The sequence below is a fragment of the Amphiprion ocellaris genome, chromosome 3 (genome assembly GCF_022539595.1).
Source record: "Amphiprion ocellaris isolate individual 3 ecotype Okinawa chromosome 3, ASM2253959v1, whole genome shotgun sequence".
Classification (NCBI taxonomy): domain Eukaryota; kingdom Metazoa; phylum Chordata; class Actinopteri; family Pomacentridae; genus Amphiprion; species Amphiprion ocellaris.
Genome location: NC_072768.1, coordinates 28891397 through 28910586, shown reverse-complemented (window position 1 = coordinate 28910586; position 19190 = coordinate 28891397). Strand labels below are relative to the sequence as shown.

General features: G+C 39.0%; 1 protein-coding gene across 1 annotated transcript in view; it reads right to left on the bottom strand.

Annotated features, from left to right (window-relative positions):
- Positions 1 to 19190, bottom strand: part of ntrk3a (neurotrophic tyrosine kinase, receptor, type 3a) — a 175358-nt gene that overhangs the window by 54388 nt on the left and 101780 nt on the right. The window contains exons 7-8 of the mRNA XM_055009289.1: positions 18845 to 18989; positions 1377 to 1489 (exon numbers count right to left, since the gene is read on the bottom strand). Coding sequence (XP_054865264.1) covers positions 1377 to 1489; positions 18845 to 18989 — 258 coding nt within the window. The remainder of the gene's footprint in view (positions 1 to 1376; positions 1490 to 18844; positions 18990 to 19190) is intronic.

The window sequence follows — 19190 nt, the reverse complement described above, 5'->3', positions numbered from 1 at the left end:
AAATTCTGCACACTATCTCAGCTGTCTCACAAACTGATGTCCACTGAGAGCCACTGAACTATGTCAGATTGCCTGCAAGTGGTACACTCTCTCTGGTGTTCTTTTAGGAGGACAGCCATATTGACTCTGTTGAGCAGAATTATGACTTATTCCATACCCAATTACTGCTGCAGCTGTGTTCTGACTAATTTTTAATTGGTTCCTGATCTTCCTGTACACTTTTCCATCCTCTGTGCAGTCACAGATTTTTCAGTTCCTCTGGCAATTCTTTTCTATGGACGATGCAGACATGCATATAGACACAGCTCGCAGGTTAAAAAAAAATTAGCTCTTTTTTTTTTCTTTTTTTCCTTAGATGATTTAATAATTATGTCCATGCAGTTATACTGATTGGAAATCACAGATGTACTCAGTTTTGTGGTATCACTGCAGTTTCCTCTTGGGGGCCTGTATTTTCATTATAGTTTTGCTTTTTTAAAATTATGTTTTTATGATTGTTACAGTTTTTCTCAATTGATAAGAAACTAAATTCCATTCACGGTACAAGGACAAGGCAAAAAGCCTTGATGAAACCTAAGAGAAGGACAGCCACCACCTCATCCAAAAGGGGGAGACAGGGGCCCCCTCTGGAGTCAGTCCCGGGATGGGAGCTCTGCAATGCAGATTCTGTCCTGGTTGTGGAATGGTGGTGGACCAGCTCTTTACCCTTGAAGAGCTACTAAGGGGGTCATGAGAGTTTGACCAGCCAGTCCACATGTGCTTTGTGGATTTGGAAAAGGCCTATGACTGTGTCCCAAGGTAATGCAGTTATGTGGGCATTGTACCAATGGTCATGTTAAAATTGAAGCTGAGCTGGAAGACAAAGCTCTTAATTTACCAGTCTATCTATGTTCTGACCCTCACTTGTGGTCATGAGCTCTGGGTAGTGACTGAAAGAATGAGATCATGGATACAAGCAGCCAAAATGAGTTTCCTCCATAGGGTGGCTGGGCTCAGACTTATAGAGTAAGACATTCGGAGGGAGCTCAGAGTGGAACCGCTGTTCCTTCGCATCGAAAGGAGCGAGTTTAGGTGGTTTAGACTTCTGATTTGGATGCCTCCTGGAAGACTTCCTCTGGAGGTTTTCTGAGTACATCTGCCTGGGAGGAAACCACAGGCTAGACCCAGGACTCACTGAAGGAATTATATATATCATGGGAATGCATTGGGATCCACCAGGAAGAACTGGAATGCATTGCCAGGGAGAGGGACGACTGGAAAGACCCGCTTTGTCTGCTGCCTCTGAAACCTGACCCCAGACCAAATCATGATTTTCTACCATGTTCATAACATCTAAGCTGTAAAACTGATTGATAGGAATAAAGAAAAAAAAGTACCTTATCTTTGTAGAACCATCTTAAGGTTGGGTGTGGTGAACCACGAACCGTAAACTCTATGCATGTGTCATGGCGTCGTTCTGGCTCCTTCAGCTTCACAATGGTGGGAGGAACTAAAGGGATGAAAGATAAAAGAAGAACAGATGAGCATCGTTAATTCTGTTACTGAAACAAAGGAAGGTTTAAAAGGATTTTGCGTATTTCGCTGTCATGTGTACACACACGAGTGAGACTTAACTGATGTATTGTTGTATTGTCACATGAAAAGACACCTAAGAGACCTAAAGAGGCCTCAGTTACATTTTTACAGTTTTTCCTCAATTAATAAGACACTGTTCCTGAAAAATAGCACACATTTCCCAACACACTGCACACTATTTTCTTTATTTGAACACAATTCACAAAGCACTGCACATTTGTGTCAAAAGCACACTTTATTGTCAAATTTTGAACTTTGTTTTCAAAATTAAGACACACGAAGCAAAACTAGGACACTGCACTGCTAAATACAAAACACTCCTCTCTCACTGTTTTCACATGAAGTGTAAAAAAATTATACAATCCTCAAAAATGACAACTTAAACACAAATGCATCCTATAAATGAATCAGAGAGGGCCACTGCAGTGCCTGACTGTAAAATACAAAATAAAAATAATATTAGACAAAAAATACAGCACTGTATTGTACACAGTACAGTATGCAAATTATTACACCATGTCTGCATCAATTCTTTCAGCCTGTTCAGGTCACAGGACCTCATCAACATCTCAAGTTATGTTTTCTCTGCAAAGAAAGACCTAGTGTGTCTGATCCAGCCCTGACATGCATCAACAGAAACATCACCACATGCCAAGACCACTGATTGCAAGAGATTTTCCCAAAGTATGGCAGCCGCTCATATACCTTCCACCTCCATGTAGACAAGAATTCTTCTATAGGATTCAGAAAGGGAGAATACGGCAGCAGAAAAAACACAGTAACTTGAAGTTCATATTGAACCATTCCTGAATCAATAGTTCTCTATGGAAACTAACATTGTCCCAGACAACAACAGAAAATGCGTATTCTTGCCAAACGCCCTGCTGCACCCGTGTCAGTAGGCCCTCACCAAGTCCATCTAGGAAAGTCAACAAATGCTGGGTGTTGTATGGGCCCAGAACTGCATGACGGTGAATCACTCCATGATTGCTTATTGCAGCTCTGAGGGTTACGTTGCCCCCATGCTGACCTGGACGTTGACTATAGCCCGTTGTCCAATGATGTTTCTCTCTCTTCTCCTCCTCTTGGCCAGGTTAAAACCAGCCTCATCCCAACAGATGTATTCATGTGCATCATCAGAATCCAAATGAAAAACTCTCTGGAACAAACGCACACCAAACAGAGAAAAAGTCAGTCATGTACACTTTCTGTAATTTTACTAGCACTTGTGAACCAGAATTATGCATTAGATTTTTTACAGTATTCTCAGATCATTTCTGACTGCTTGTATTGTTCCAGTATAGACATGTCACTGAAGTGACAAACAACATTTACATACCATGTAAAGTGGTCCAGGATCAGGTGCATGGGCAGGTCCAGGTTCTGGTTCTGGCAGTGGTTTAGGTTGTCCACGTCCTCTTCTTCCAACATGACCTCTGGCTCCTCTGGCATCCATTCTGAACAGCTAATTCTGCTTCCCAGCAGGTTTTATAGTGTGCTGTTCATTGGCAAAAGTGTTTTCAGTTTTGACCTGTTGTGTCTTAATTGTGATAGCAGTGTTAGAACAGTATCCCAATTCTGCTTCCTAGTGTTCACTTCATGAAAAATGTGTGCTATGAGTGAAAAAGTGTGTTCAAATGAGCAAAAAACATGTTCAGTCTTTTGCAAAAAGGGTGGAAGAGTTTTGGAAACTGTGTGCAAACCATGAATAGTGTCCAAAATTTGGACAGCAGTGTCCTGTTTTTGATAAATGTGTGCAGTCAGTTGGTGGCTGTGTGCAGTGAATGGAATTTAGTGTCTTATCAGTCGAGAAAAACTGTAACACAGTGGTTTCATCACAATCTGTTCCAATCAATCTGGGGTCACAGTGTGTGCGTTCCTGTTCTCATGTTTCTGTTGACCAACAAAACTATTTGTAAGCAAACACAATTTGGTGTTTTCTGTAGCCGAGTGTTCTCATTTTGCACCAGTCAGTTGTAGGAAATTCAAACCAGCACTCTAGTTATTAGTCATTCCACTATGAATGGAATATAAATTTTAATGTACACATACAACACACACAACCTAAAGGATATGTCAACAAGGCTTCAGAAAATTCCAAAAATTATTTGTGTAGCACGTCTGGTAAACATCTGAGTCAGATGGCACAAGAGAAAACAGCCTTGCATAAAAACACAATTGGATTTTAACAATTGTCCAGTAACAGTAAAGTGACTATAGCCATGTTAGAAGCAGAGAGCCTGAAGTACTGGATGGTACAAGTGATATTTTTTTTTCCTATTCTTAAAGAGTGTTTGTTGTATTGCATTATATTATATTTAGGGCTGGGACTTTAATGCTTTAACTTAGATTAATTAATTAATTACAGCAAAAAATAACGCATTAAAAACTAATGCAATTAATTGCACCCTCCTCAGTTCCCTCATTTCTGGCACACCGGTAACTCTGATGAACACTCCAGCCCAGTAGGTGGCGGTAATGAACCTAAAGTCTGTTTGTAGCCATGAAAAAGAAGCACAGGAAGCACTGAGTGAAGTCAGGCACTGGTGAACAGTGAAGGAAGACGAGCTTGATGGGCAGAAAGTTTCCTTTTAAAAAATCTTCCCGATGGCAGCTTGGATAAAAGCCTGGTTGTGTGCAAATTGTACAACAAAGAGTTTTCTGATCACTGTGTAACTTCAAGCCGACGGTATCACCTCAATGTAAAACATGTTGCTGTTAGCACCAGAGCTAACGTTAGCTACGAGTCATACTAACGGCTAACGGTGTAGCCATCCCATAATAGACCACTTTTCTAGACAGTGCCTGAGTTTACAGAAAGTCTTAAAATGTTGAATAAAATCGCTATAATTGTACTTAGATTTGCAGTAATCTGTGAATGTAGCAGACAGATGAAAAATGCAGATAAATAGAAATGAAACATTTTTGTGGTTTAAGTTTTTACTCCGTTGAGGCTCTGCCTCCTTGGAGGAGGAATAACCTAAACAACAAAAATATCTCTTTTAATAACTTAATTATAAACTTTTTGTTTATCAAAAATTACAGAAATAAAAATTGATATTCCTATAGAAAAGAACCATCAAAATTACACCATTTATCAGACCCAGAAAAGATGAAAACAGAATGACTCTCTGGATTTTCAACTTTCTGAAGCGCCTTGAACTACTTATGCTGATTTTATGTGCCATACAGTGGAAAAAACTACTAAAATCAGGCTTTAAGTAATCAAAATCACTTTTTTCTATATGTCCCATTTTCCTTTTTTAAAATAAATTTTATATTATAAACACGTATATGTCTATTCATTGATTCAACTGTCAACCACAATTTTATCTGAATTGAAAAACTTCATTTATTGTGTCAAATAATGCTATTTGACAAAACTGCAATTAATTGTGATTAATTAATTACAAAGCTCGTAATTAGATAATTTTTTTTAATCACGTCCCACCACTAATTATATTGCATAATATTTTTATGATGATGGTTTAGATGAAAAGGTGTAATGTGAAAGACTTCACTAGTAGCAATTATTGTTGCATTTCTCACCTTTATGAAGTTCTTATAGCTTGTTTTATATCTTATATTTTGTTACAATTTTTAGCTTCAGTGACAAAAAAAAAAAAACCCTTACACTAGGAAAAAGTAGACACAAACAGCTAGAGACAAGCTAGTGAACAGTAGTGGAACTTTTTCACTTTTGTTGCGTAATATGCTGCAGGATCTCATCAGTAGTAGCCTTGTGTAAACTGGCTCACCTAAATGCAAGATATGTCTCAAATAAGACCTTTATTCTAAATTATTTTTATCTCCACAACCTCACTTGACTTTTTATTCCTTAGAGAATCCTCGTTGGCACCTGGTGATTATAGTCGGCTCTAACAGTTCTGTTGTTCAAGCAGTGAGTTCGTTTTTTACCTCACCAAGGCTTTGTGGTGGGGGTGAAGATACTGCAGTTACTAGCTTTTAAATATAAAGCAGGTGGTGCTGTTGACTCCATCCATCCATTATCTATACACCACTTAATCCTCATTAGGGTCGCGGGGGCGCTGGAGCCTATCCCAGCTGACTTGGGGTGAAGGCAGGGGACACCCTGAACAGGTCACCAGTCTGTCAAAGGGCTACATATACAGACAAATAATCACACTCACACCTACGGGCAATTTAGAAGAATAAATTAACCTCAGCATATTTTTGGGAGGAAGCCAGAGTACTCAGAGAAAACCCACGCATGCACAGGGAGAACATGCAATCTCCATGCAGAAAGATCCTGGGAAGGCCGGGATACAAACCAGGGATCTTCTAGCTGCAAGACAAAAGTGCTAACCACCAAACCACTGTGCAGCCCTATGCTGTTGACTCCAGTACTTTTGAATTCTCTTAATTGGACACTAATGAAATGTCGGCCCCCACCCCTGTGGAGAGAGGCTGTCATTTCTGTCATCACAAAAGACGTCAAGAGTAAAACGCTATGTAGCTCATACAAACCGATTTCAATCTTAAATCAAGATTACAAATTCTATGCATCCATCATGTCCAGGACACTAGACTGCATTAGTCCGGACCTAACTCACAGCGACCCAAACTGGTTTTGTCTGGGGATGCCAAACATAAGATATTACACCGTTGCGTCATACAATTGGCAATGTCAAAAAAAAAAAATCAAATGCTGTGTTGGTTAGCCTAGACGCTGAAAAAGCTTCTGATTGTGTGAATTGGGAATATTTGTTTATTATCTTGGAGCGATTTGGATTGCTGAAAAGTCAATTAACTTTTAAAATTTTATATTCAGCTCCTACAGCAAGAATCAAGATAAATGGACAACTTACTGATTGTATAAAATTGGAAAGATCTACTCGTCCGGGACCCTCTCTTTCACCAACCCTTTTTGCACTCTACATAGAACCCTTGGCACAAGTAATAAGACAAGACTAATATACAAGGAATTCTGACAAATAAGGAACATAAAATAGCGTTGTACAGCGATGACATTTTATTATATATCCAAAATCCAGATCAGTCTGCCTTCCTCCCCTTTTAAATCTGCATATATGTGGTACATATTCAGGATACAAGTCAAATTTACAAAAAAAAAAGACAAAAAAACGCAAGTATTAACTTGTAATTACAACCCAGCACCTGAGGTAAAGCAAAGACTCCCAATTAAGTAGTCTCAAGAAGCAATCAAATACCTTGGAGTTTGGTTAACACACTGTCCTAATGTTTTGTATATAAAAAAAAAAAATTATGAAACTGTGAATAAAAAAAAATTAAAGAGGATCTTTGTAATTGGTCAACATCCCCAATGCCCTTTAGTGCAAGAATTGTACTGCTTATTGTACTATAATGGAGAAAAACACTTTGCATAACTTACAGATGCTCAAGGGACAATACGGTTTGGAAAAGCATGATTTTTTTTTATAGATACTTACAGCTATGCTAGTACTTTTTAAAAGAAATTAGGAAAAATGAAGCAACTGCAGAACTGATACAGTTGGTGGTACAGGCATACATTGGTAGGACTAAATCTGTAGTCTCAAAACTTTATCAGAACATTCCAAAATGCAGAGGAGTTACCACAACATACATCAAGCAGAGATGGGAGAAAGAATTAAATGATAAAATATCCAATCAGCAATGGGAGAACGTGTTTTTTTTCTACATCTTGTTCTATGTATTTGCGTGAGTTTCGTTGGAAGAACCTTGTTCTTTTTGTCACTCCTAAAATTTAAATACATTTAATATTAACAAGACGCACATGTTGGAAAGATTGTGGGGGTGAGGGGGCGGGTCATCACCACATTTTCTGGAACTGCCCAAAGATAAAAATATTTTGGAAACACATTTGGAGAATTATGCAGCTTAGCCTTGGTCAACAGATCCAATGACATGCATGTCACTTTATTTGGGTGATCTACCAGAAGGAACAACAGGAAACGATAAATACCTGGAAGGAATTTAATAGGGAGATTCATGAGATGGAAAGACTGACTTTCCTTCTGAGACTAAGAAAAGATGTATACATTGCAAGATTGACAAAATGATTAAAATACTTGTCAGTAGTGTGGTTGGAGCACATGCTGACCAAAAGATACAGACTACAGGTCACCTTAACAAAAATTAAATACCTTTTGTCACATTAATGGCAACCAGAGCTGCAAGAACACCACATTTTTTCAAGGTTCCATAATCCTATTATAAAGTTCCACACAGTCGGCTCAAGACTCATCTCTGGAGCTGCCTGCTGTTCTGAGCCAACTTCAGCTATTTAAAAATACTTTCTAAACTGTTTTCCATCAAAAACTGATTGCAAACAATCAACAGTTTTAACAGTCGTTCACATGTTGCACATGACAAAGGTAAATGGTTCCTTCCAAACTGTGAACATTGCCTGAACACTGCTAGCATACAGAGGATATTTTCTCATTAAACCTTGCCTATTTTAATTTAAAAATGAGGTAGTCAGTCTAGAGAGTTTGAATGACAGCCACCCACACAATCAATCTATGGGGCCCTGCCACCTCATGGCAGGAACTCCCCCTATACAAGAGGCCCACAGACAGCCTCTTTGATGGAAGCCCAGTTTTCATTTTCTGATGGAAACTGTTCATTGCTTAGGATTGCAAGCATATGTCTGACAGAACTCCGGTTAACACATGATTAACATGGAATTAAAGGTTATCACTTTTAATGTAAATAGTTTGACTCTAACCCTATCAAGAGGAGCAAAGCGATATCTATGGTAAAGAGGGAGAAGGCACAAATTATATCTTTGCAAGAGACTCACATAACAAGCCAAGAGCATGAAAAGATAACTCCAAAAAAATGGGTTTTAGACACTTACTACTCATTGTTCAAAACAAGATGCAAAAGTGGTGTAGACATTCTGATGCCAAGTACCGTTCATTTGAGCTTCTGTCAGAAACCAAAGATAAAAAGGGCAGGCTTACCATGGTGAAGGGTGAATTAGATGATAAAAAAGTGACTTTGTTAAATGTCTATGCGCCTTCAGGTAGCAATAGGGGGTTCTTTAAAAAAATCTTTGAATTAATTACATTCTAAACTGCTGTAGTCTTGATTTGCACAGATGACTTTAACATGATGTTAAATCTGGACACGACTTATCAAAAAAGTAAAATCACCAACATTTAAAGATGGTCTGAAAGAAGAGTCCAGGATCTTGGTATTACAGGGGAAGGGAGCGTCTTTATTAAACAAAACAAGAGCTACAACAACACAAAAAGGGAAGCTGGATCGAGGGGAAACCAAAGCCAAACTCTCTACAAAAATTCACAACTTAACTATAGGGGAAAACCTACAAAAACTAAAGCAGAATTAACCAAACTACCAGAAGGGGTACTCACAAGAATGAGGAACTGAAATAAAGGGGAAAGCCAGGCTTGGGAAATCCAGGAGGTGACAGGGCACAAGACAGGTACAACAGGCTGGAGACACAAACGGGGCTGATGAGAATCCAGGAGCAGAACTGAGTCCATGTGGGAAATCCAAGGGGAAAAAACTGAGTCCAAGTGGGGATGTGCGGTCTGGAGAGAAGCAGGTGTCTGACAGTCTATGGTCCAGTGGAGTGTGACTGAAAGAACCAGTCTTATAAAGTGTGCAGGTGAGATGGTGGGCAGGTGAGCTGATTACTACAATCAATGTCACCTGTAGTAATCAGCTAAGTGCAGGCAGGTGAAGCAGGGAGAGCAAGAGGGTGAGCGAGAGAGAGAGACAGGCAGGCAGACAGATGCAGGAACAGACAGATGCAAACAGAGGGAGCAGGGACAGGTAGGGAGAGAGACACAAACACAGGGGAGAAAGAGATCTAGGAGGGAGAAAGGAGGAAGAAAGAGAAAAAGATTGAGAAGGAGGAAGAAGGGCAGGGGCTGGAGCAGGGATCATAACACTTGGTTTGGCAGACGTCTGGAGAGACTTTCACAACCACTCTAGACAGTACACATTTTACTCAATCTGACATAATGCCTATTGAAAGAGTGATTATTTACTTATGCATAATTCTGAGAGACATAGGCTAAAGGAATGTAAAATAAGTCAGAGGGACATATCATATCACTCCCCTGTCCATTTAAAATACACTTACAGTCAAGGAAAAAATCATTAGACCACCCTTTTATCTTCATTTTTTTGTTCATTTTAATGCCTGGTGCAACTAAAGATATATTTGTTTGGACAAATATAATGATAACTTGGGCCGACAGTCAATTATAGTCCTTTTCAATATAATTGTCATCAGTCGGAGTTTTGCCAGTTAAACACCGATATATTCTTAATTTCTCATGAAACAGTAAATGATATTAAGTTGAGTTGTGCAGAATGATGTCTTTGCACTGTTTGTCCAATACATGGATCCCTGACTCCATTCAGTCCTCACGCTGTCTTCTCAGTAACGTACAGGAGTAAGCTACAGCCAGGCAACATCACAGCAGAGCCGACAGGTGTGAAACTAACAATGGCTCAACATGTTTCCTGTTTCAGTTTAACTCTCTTTGCCATGTGTCATGACGAGTGACGCCTGCTCCGTTGTATCGGTCATGCTTTTCATTTACGTTGCATTGCTAAAATTGTGCTAACCTAGCTTAAATTGCTCCCTGTCTGTTTATGTTAGCAATAACATGGCGATAGGTATGCCAGCCTAGCATAGCGCTAGCTAACAGCTTCAAAGCCAGTAAGTAACTGAAGAAATAACGTAAGTGTAGAAAATATTTGAGAGTACAGAACAACCGTTCATCACTCTGTCAGCTGCGTATTGAGGCATATTTAAGGAGGAGGGATGTGAACACAGAGGAGAGGGGGTTTATTCAGTTCAAATGATTACATTATTGTCTGTCTTCAGCAACCTTCACGATGTCATGTCACTCTAAGGTTGTGTAACCTGCATAGAAATGCACTGCAGAGCGCGCACAGAGAGACAGAGAGAGGAGCAGCAGAAGTTAAGCCACAGAGAAATAAAATAGTAGAAAAGCAGAAATATACCAGCTAAATTAGCTGACGAATTGAGTATGAAAGATTAAGAAAATCTACCGGTTCGGTTTACATTTTGACGGCACGTTGCTCCTGTGGTAAACGTGTCGGGTTGTGTTTGCATCTATCGATGCTCTGGTGAGTTAAGTAGCTAACTAAGCTAATAGCGTAGCAAACCGCTAGCTTGTGCAGAGTAGCTATGTCATGTCTGTGTGTATAGAGTTAACAATGAGCTAAAACCAGTTGGAGTAATTCCAGAAGCACTGAATGTTTTATAATTTTGTGTTTAAATGTATTTATATAAAGTTAATTCATGATAAGTATGTTAAAACAACTATTGTTGGTTTAATGTTGTTTTGAAAGTTAAAATCATTCAGTTCATGAGAAATAGTTTATTTCATGTTAAATATGATATGACAAGTATTCCTCTGTGAATCTAACAATGCAGAGTAATGTATTTTTTGAGTGAATGCTCTTAAAAGTGCACTGTGAAAGGCCTTAAACACAATAGGGTTGAAACAGTGTAAAAACAGCTAAGAACATGGATTTTGGAATTTGATGTCATTCATTCATTTGATATAGAATAGAAGCACTTTGTGATGATTTTTAGTGATTGCTCTGTACTGTATGTGCAGACTGTTTTTTTGACTGGATTAGATACTTGTATTAAGTTTCTGCTGAACGCGATGGCGAGCCACACCCAGCGAGAACTTCTTGAGAGGAACGTTTGAAGCAGTGTGGCCAGCTGTTTCAGCCTTCGTTGGAAGAATCAACTCTATTGTTTCCAAGGATTTCCAGATAAGAACAATCAGAATTACACACATTTATCCTACCTGGGTAGTAGAGAGAGAGAAAACATTAATGAAAAATGACACAAGGAAGGACACAAACCAAAGAAGTCTCAAAGAGGAACATTAAGGACATTTGTATTTTATTTTACTATTTTGTTTTCGTATGCAAAGAGACTCTATTTTGTTTTTTGGGTTTTCTAAAAAGTTATATTGTACTGTTTAACAGTTGTTGTTAGTCTGTTAAACTGCAATAAATTTGCTGGCTGTCATAGATTGCAAATATTTCAGTTTCTTAACTAACTCCTCCAGAACCTAGTTAACTACCTAGCTTTGCATTTGGCCCACATCTAAGCAAGTGCTAAAGTTGACTTTGTCAGAAAATACTATAACGTGACTCAGCCTGTAGCAGCAACTCATTGTGCGTGTTGTTATGGAGTAACATTAGTGTTGGACTATTTGTGACCATTATATATTTAAAATGCAACTCTGTCAAAGATGACATGTTTTGACATCTGAGAAAGGCATCTCTGGTTTTTATTTTGGTTCATATGAGTCATGACTTCATGGCAAAGAAAATAATGGCATACAGAAAACATGATTTAACGTTAAAGGGCACCAGAGGGATGCAGAAATAATGTTTTGCAGCAACTTCACCTGTATTATAGCCTACCTCTAATTTGCAGCAGCAAGGAGTACAAGGCAAGATGTATTTCATAACTCATGTATAGACTGACTCTTTTTTAAGGTTATATAATTTCCCAGAGGTTTAATGCTTTGTTGAATTCTTTGTACTAGAAAATTTCTCTCTGTTGTAAAGCTGAACAAATACTAAAGGACAAAGTATTGTAAAACAGTCAAATGTTCTGCCTGTAATTCATATCTTTGTTGCTGTAAGCGTTAAGGGACCAAAAAATAAGTTATTTTATTCATTATATGTTTTTTAAAATTAATCGGTTGATTAATCAGTTATCTATACTTTTTTTTTTTTTGCCAAATATTGGAATTGGCATCGGCCTCAAAAAAGCCATATTGGTCGGGCCATAATGAGAACAACACAAATAGCTCAATAGAGTTTAATTTAAGAGCTTATATCTAGCCATTTTCCATGGTTTTCTTGATAATAACCAGTCATTTAAGTTCTTACATCAACAGCTATGACATTGTACTGCCAAAAACAGTGCTTTTAGGCATTCCATGTTTTCCTTTCTATCTTAGTCACATGATACACACAGTAGTTACTACTTGATTGCATAACCATTGTTTCTGATGACTGCAGTTATGCATCTTGGCATGCTCTCCACCAGGTTCTGACATTGTTCTGCTGTCATAGCAGCCCATTCCTGTTGCACAAATTCAAACAAATTTGCTTTGGTTTTGGGCTTGTGGTTCTCCATTTTGCGTTTGATTATTTTCCACAGGTTTTCAATTGGATTTAGATCTGGTGATTGAACAAGCCAAGGCATGGTTCCAATGTTCTGGTTCTCCATCCAGGCTTTAACTGGCCTTGCTGTGTGGCAATGGGCATTGTCCTGTTGGAAAATCCAGCTGGAAAGAGTTTTCCAGCTGATGGAAGAAGACTGTTTTCAAGAGTAGCCCTGTACATGATCTGGTTCATTCGGCCTTTACACAATTGCATTTGCCCTGTTCCACCCATACTGAAACAACCCCAGATCATCACTGATCCACCCCCTTTTTTTCCTGTAGGGGCAAGACAATCTGGTTTGTAGGCTTTTCCAGGCTTCCTCCTAACCAGTAAGTTCGCTGGATTGGGCATCATCTGAAAATTGGATTCATCACTGAAGAGAACCTTAGTCCAATCATCAACAGTCCAGCACTTGAGATCCCAAGCTAAGAGTACCCTGCCTTTCCTCTGCCTTTCGTTGATGAAGTGCTTCTTCCATGCTCTGTGTGACTTCAGACCAGCTTCAAGAAGTCGGTTTTGAACTGCCTTTGCTGAACAAGTCACATTTCTCCACAGTGCCCACTCATTTTTAAGGTCCTTGGAGGTCTGACGACGATTCCTGACACAGGAATGGATGAGTGTACAGTCATCTCCTGGGGTAGAAAGACATTGCTTGCCAGCTAGCAATTTGATAGTACCATGTTTGGCTTGTTTTTTCTTGCTGTAATAAATGGCTGTGTTGGAGATCTTCCATTTTTTTGCTACCTGTCTCTCACTCATGCCAATTTCCAGCAGTGCCAAGATGGCTGCCTTTGTGGCTTCACATAATTCTTTTGTTTTCAGCATTATGTGAGAGCTGACAACCTTTGAGTTGTGCTACAGCAGGAAACCACTCTAGGCCTTTGCATGTGCAGTGCTGCTTATGACATGAAATGGCCTCTTACATACCCTGGGAATACAATTACGCTTAAGCATAAGCTTAATAGTCCAACACTAATGTTGGATGTGTTGTGTGTATAGTATGTTGCCTGTGTTTATTATGTATGTTTTGTTGTCATGTATGTGAATTGTGTGTACAGTATACATGTTCTGGCACAAATGAAGTTCCTAACGGAAAAATCAATTTCTTTGAATTGAAAGCATGTCAAATAGAACATAAAGTATTAAGTAATCAGCTGCTTTTTTGTCATGTTTTGCATGACTGTAGACAGTGGATATAAAACAACAATATGGAGATTAAATATTGGCATGCTAAATACTCTGGGTTCAAGGAAAAAAGAATGAGCTCAAAGCGTACTTAGAGAATGACAATGGGAATGTGAACTCAGTGATACTGTGGAACGCTTCGAAGGCAGTTCTGAGGGGAGAAATTATATCAGAAACCGCTTTTGCTCACAAGGTAAAAACTCAAAGACTCCTAGACCTGCAAAAACAACTGCTAGATGTTGAACAGCAACATAGTAAAAACAAGAACCCACAATTACATCAGCAAATGAGACCAATTAAATAAGAAATTGATCATACAAATTGCGACAGTGGAGAAAAGCTACAATTTAAAACACAGTGATATAATGACGTAAGCTCTAAAGCCTCCAAGATGTTAGCCTGGAGGCTGAGAAAACAGCAAATACAAAATGCAGTCCATAAAATTAAAGATCCCATTACTAAAAAGGTAACATACAAATAGAGACAATACAAAAAGCATTTTAGAAATTTTAACAGGCTTCATACAGTCAAACTGCAATAAGTGATGTCTGCATAACTGAAGAATTCTTGACCCAGTTGGAACCGTGGAACTGTCCTATCTCTGCAAAATGCACAACAAACTAATTAAAGAAATATGTCTCGAAAAAAATTATATGGCTATCTCTTCCCTGAATTCCTGCAAGATTCCAGGGACTGATGGATTTCCAGGAGAACGGTACAAGTTACTCAGGGAGCAATTAATACTACTACAAAAGAGCTTCAATGACACTTTGAAGGAGGGAGTTTTCCTCTCATCTTGGAGGAAGGCCACCATTTCAGTAATGCCAGAAGAGGGTAAGGACTTATCAGAATGTGAAGCATATAGACCTATCGCTGTCAGGAATCAAGATTATAAAATATTTGTAGCTATGTTAACAAAAAGAATGGAGGAAATTATGCTGTTTCTGACTGACGAGGACCAATCTAGATTCATCCAAATAAAGCAGATTCAGGACAACATGAGGAGAACTCTACATATCATTGAATATATAAAAAGGGGAAAATTTTGAGCAATTTTACTGAGTATGGATGCAGAAAAAGCACTTGACACAGTGGGATAGCAGTTCCTCTACAAGGTTATGGAAAAAATTAGGTTTTCACAAAAAGTTCATTAAGAGCATCAGAACATTATATACATCCCCTATGGGCAGAATCAAAATACATGGAGGTCTGTCCACAACAATACATCTGCAATGCAACTGTCTCCAGGGCTGCCCAGCCAGCCCTGTGCTCTTTAATTTATTTATCGAGCTGCTTGGTCAAGCCATCAGACAAGACCGAGATCTAGAAAGCATTGTAATAAGAGACACAGAGTACAAAATATGCCTTTTTGCGGACAATGTTTTGGTCAGTCTCAACAGTCTGTAGTTCCTAGATTATTGGATTTGATGCAGATATATGGAGCCTTGTCAGGCTATCCTCTCAATATTGATAAGACACAGGCTTTGGTGTTCAATTTCACTCCATCACCAGATCTTAAAAATAAGTATAAGTTTAATTGGGATTCTGCTTTTGTTCAATTTTTAAGTGTGATATTAATAAAGGACATATCTCAGCTGTATTTTGAAAATTATGCACATATTAATACACATATAAAATAGGATCTTGATAGATCCCTCTACCCCTGGATATTAGTCACAGAATAATGGTGATAAATACATCCCTGAAATGTTCATCAGGGCCTACAATACAAAATACAGATACATAGTGGAACTAAGAGGCCACTCAACAAATTATGTAAAATCAAAATGGAAAAAGAACTGGGGTTTTGATTGCCACTAAAAAATGGACATTATTAACACACAAATCACAACTACCGCTTCTCATACATGGAGGGAATTCTCATGGAAAAGCTGTATCGGATATATTATAACTCCAAAACAAAAGTCCAAATAGACTGGCGCTCAACCAAAATGCCGGAGAGGATGAAATAGACCAGAAATGCATATTCTAATGCTCTGTTCTTAAACCCTTCTCAGGGTTTAAGAACAGAGCATCATGGCATTGTCAGAGAAGTCCTGTGTTACGATATTTAATTTACTTGCATGCCATTTTATTTGGCGGACAAAAACCTAAACTTATCAAAAAGTGACAGATATCTCCCTTCTCCCATCTTTGTCAGTGAGCAAACAGGCTGTAACAAGGGGATGGCTCAATAGGGAACCTCCTACTGTGAACCATTTAGCAACCAAAATCACAACCATCCAATGTGACTTTCAGTTTAGGACTCCAAAAAAGACAAATACAATACTCTCTGGGAAAAATAAGACAAATACCTCTCAAAATGAGGTTATAGCTTGTTCTGTTTTTGATTTATGGTGTATGAAAACAATATTCTTAACTTATAATCTAATCTCTACTATTATGCTCCTATCGTCTCAGTTGTTGCTGTTCACAATACTGTTATACACTCTAATTGTGTGTATCTGTGTTTTGTTTGGCCACTGTCTGTAAAAAAAAATCTTTGAAAAAATGGAAAATAAAGTTAAAAAAAACAAAAAACTTGGAGTGACAGACAGGCCTACAGCATGGCAAGGGGGAAGCTCCAGAGAGGCATCAGACACGTGAAGCGTGTCAAGCTGCGCATCGAGGAGCAAGGGAACAAAAAACCCTGCAGCATGTGGAAAGGCATCAAGGCACTGATGAACTACAACTCCAGCAGCCTGCCACCCAGCAAGGATGCTGAAGTGCCTGATGTCCTGATCCACTTTTTCACCCACTTTGACACCCTTAGGGAGAGGTCTGCACCACACACTAACCCGCCTGCTGGGGAGGCGCCAGTGGTGCTGCAACTCGGAAAATGACGAGTCGACATACAGGCATGGGGTGGCACATCTGGCTGAGTGGTGTGAGGACAACAACCTGGTCCTCAACACCTCAAAGACAAAGCAGGTAATCATTGACTTAAGGAGATCAAAGGGAAGAAATCATTTCTTTAACTTGGCAGACAAAATGTTTCTGTGGACTTCTGAGTTCATTTTGCTGCTGCCATCATGTGTTATCCTGTGTGATCATGTGGTACATCAGCAATAAAGATTAATGAGCCTATCCCAGAAGAAGCCATGCAAGCCCAAGCCATGACATTACCTCCACTGTTTTTCACAGATGAGCTTGTTTGTGATCATGAGCAGATCCATTCTTTCTCCAAACTTTAGCCTTTCCATCACTTTGGTAAATATTCATCTTTGTCTCATCAATCCATAAAACTTTGTCCCAGAAAATCTGAAGCTCATCTATGTACTTCTTGGCATATTCCAGCCTGACCTTCCTATTCTTCTTGCTAATGAGTGGTTTGATCTTCTGGTGTAGCCTCTGCACTTTTGTTCGTGAAGTCCTCTGTGAACAGCAGATTGTGACATCTTCACTCCAGCCTTCTGGAGGTTATTGCTGATGTCACTGACAGTTGTTTGAAGGTATTTCTTTACAGCTCTCACAATGTTTCTGTCATCAACTACTGCTGTTTTCCTTGGTCTACCCATTGGACATCTGCTACTTAGTACACCAGTGGTTTCTTTCTTTTTCAGGACATTCCAAATAGTTGTACTGGCGATAGCCAATGTTTGTGCAATGGCTCTGATTGATTTTCCATCTTCTCTCAGCTTCACAATTGCTTGTTTTTCACCCATAGATAGCTCTCTTGTTTTCATGTTGGTTACACGAACGATAGATGTATTCTGCACACGCAAAATCCAAATTTGAAACTGAACGTAGACAGTGAACGCTATTTATTGTATAATCAATGTAATAGGACACACCAGGGCAACAAAACACACGTCAGTCACGTTTCAGTACTTTTGCTCACTTGAAAAATGGGCGGGTTCAAACGAAAAGTGCTATCTTCTAAGTTGTCTATCAGTTCCACATGTAAATACCTGGAAATAAAAGCTGAAATATTGACATCTTGTCTCATATTTATCATTTGATGTCAAACCCACGTTTTCAGTCTACAGCAAAAATGAAGGACTTGACCTCACTGTTCCAATACATTTGGAGGGGAGTGTACCAGAATATTTTATTGACTTAGTGATGTAGTCCTGCTAGAAATTTGGAAAACTCTGCAATTTTTTCTGGTGTGTTGTTCCCAGCAGTTATGCTGCAAAAACCATGTATCTGAATTAGCCAAAATGGTTAAGGCCAATTCATGTTTTCAACAATCATGTCCACAACTTTATGCATGATATAAATTTAGTAATGCACCAAAATCTGTGATGGTCCTCATATATTCATGTGTAGTCCGAAGGAGATTTGTGACAGTATGAACAATCCACACTGCAAGCTTGCAGACTATACATGTGAATGAAAAATAAGTGCTGCACAAGATTCATGCTTGTTTAGAGGAGTCTGTGCAAGGAGACTGACAGTCTCCATCACATTTTAGTTTGCCACTGCAAGAATCTGGAGGTGCTTTCCATCTGCAGTTCCCAAACACAGGTTGAAGTTCTAATTTCTCCTGAAATCCAAATTCAATAGTAACTGACATGGTGCCTCTGCTCAATCTGTATGTAGCTGCTGCATAATGTAAAATTCACCTTGTCGATTTTTCTGTGTTCAATATAACAGTCACTGCAACTGTTTGTACGGACCTGCCCACACTATTGTATGAACAGTGCAGTATCCACAGTCTGCTTTCCAAAGTCCATGCTGGTCTGTTTACATGGTCTCAGAAAGCATGAACTGACCCACAGGCAATGGAAATGATTAAGTGTACAAGAAAAGAATGTCGGTGAATGTGAAGTGCTCAGAAGTGACAGAAACATACTCTCTCTCTCTCTCTCTCGCTCTCTCTCTCTCTCTCTCTCTGTATGTGTGTGTGTGTGTGTGTCTAGAGGAGGAGGGTTGGTATACTTACAGTGAACAGTTAGCTGAACAGAGGCATTTGTCTTGCCTACAATGTTGGTGGCGGTACAAGTTAGCAGAAAGTTGTTGTCATCTCTGCTCACGTTGACCAAAGTTATGTTGATGGAGTGAACAGTGTTGTTCTCATAGACTCTAGCCTGGAGGGACAGCAAGATACAATACACCGGCATGAATATGCAAGAACTGAACATATCAGGCAGGAGTATAGCATGGGAGCAGGTTCAAGACTGGATGTAGTGTACGGTACGATTATTCAGTAAAGATTACAACATCAACTTCAGTATTACACTGCATTAACACAATGTTGTCAGAATATTGATGTTATTATAATTTAAATG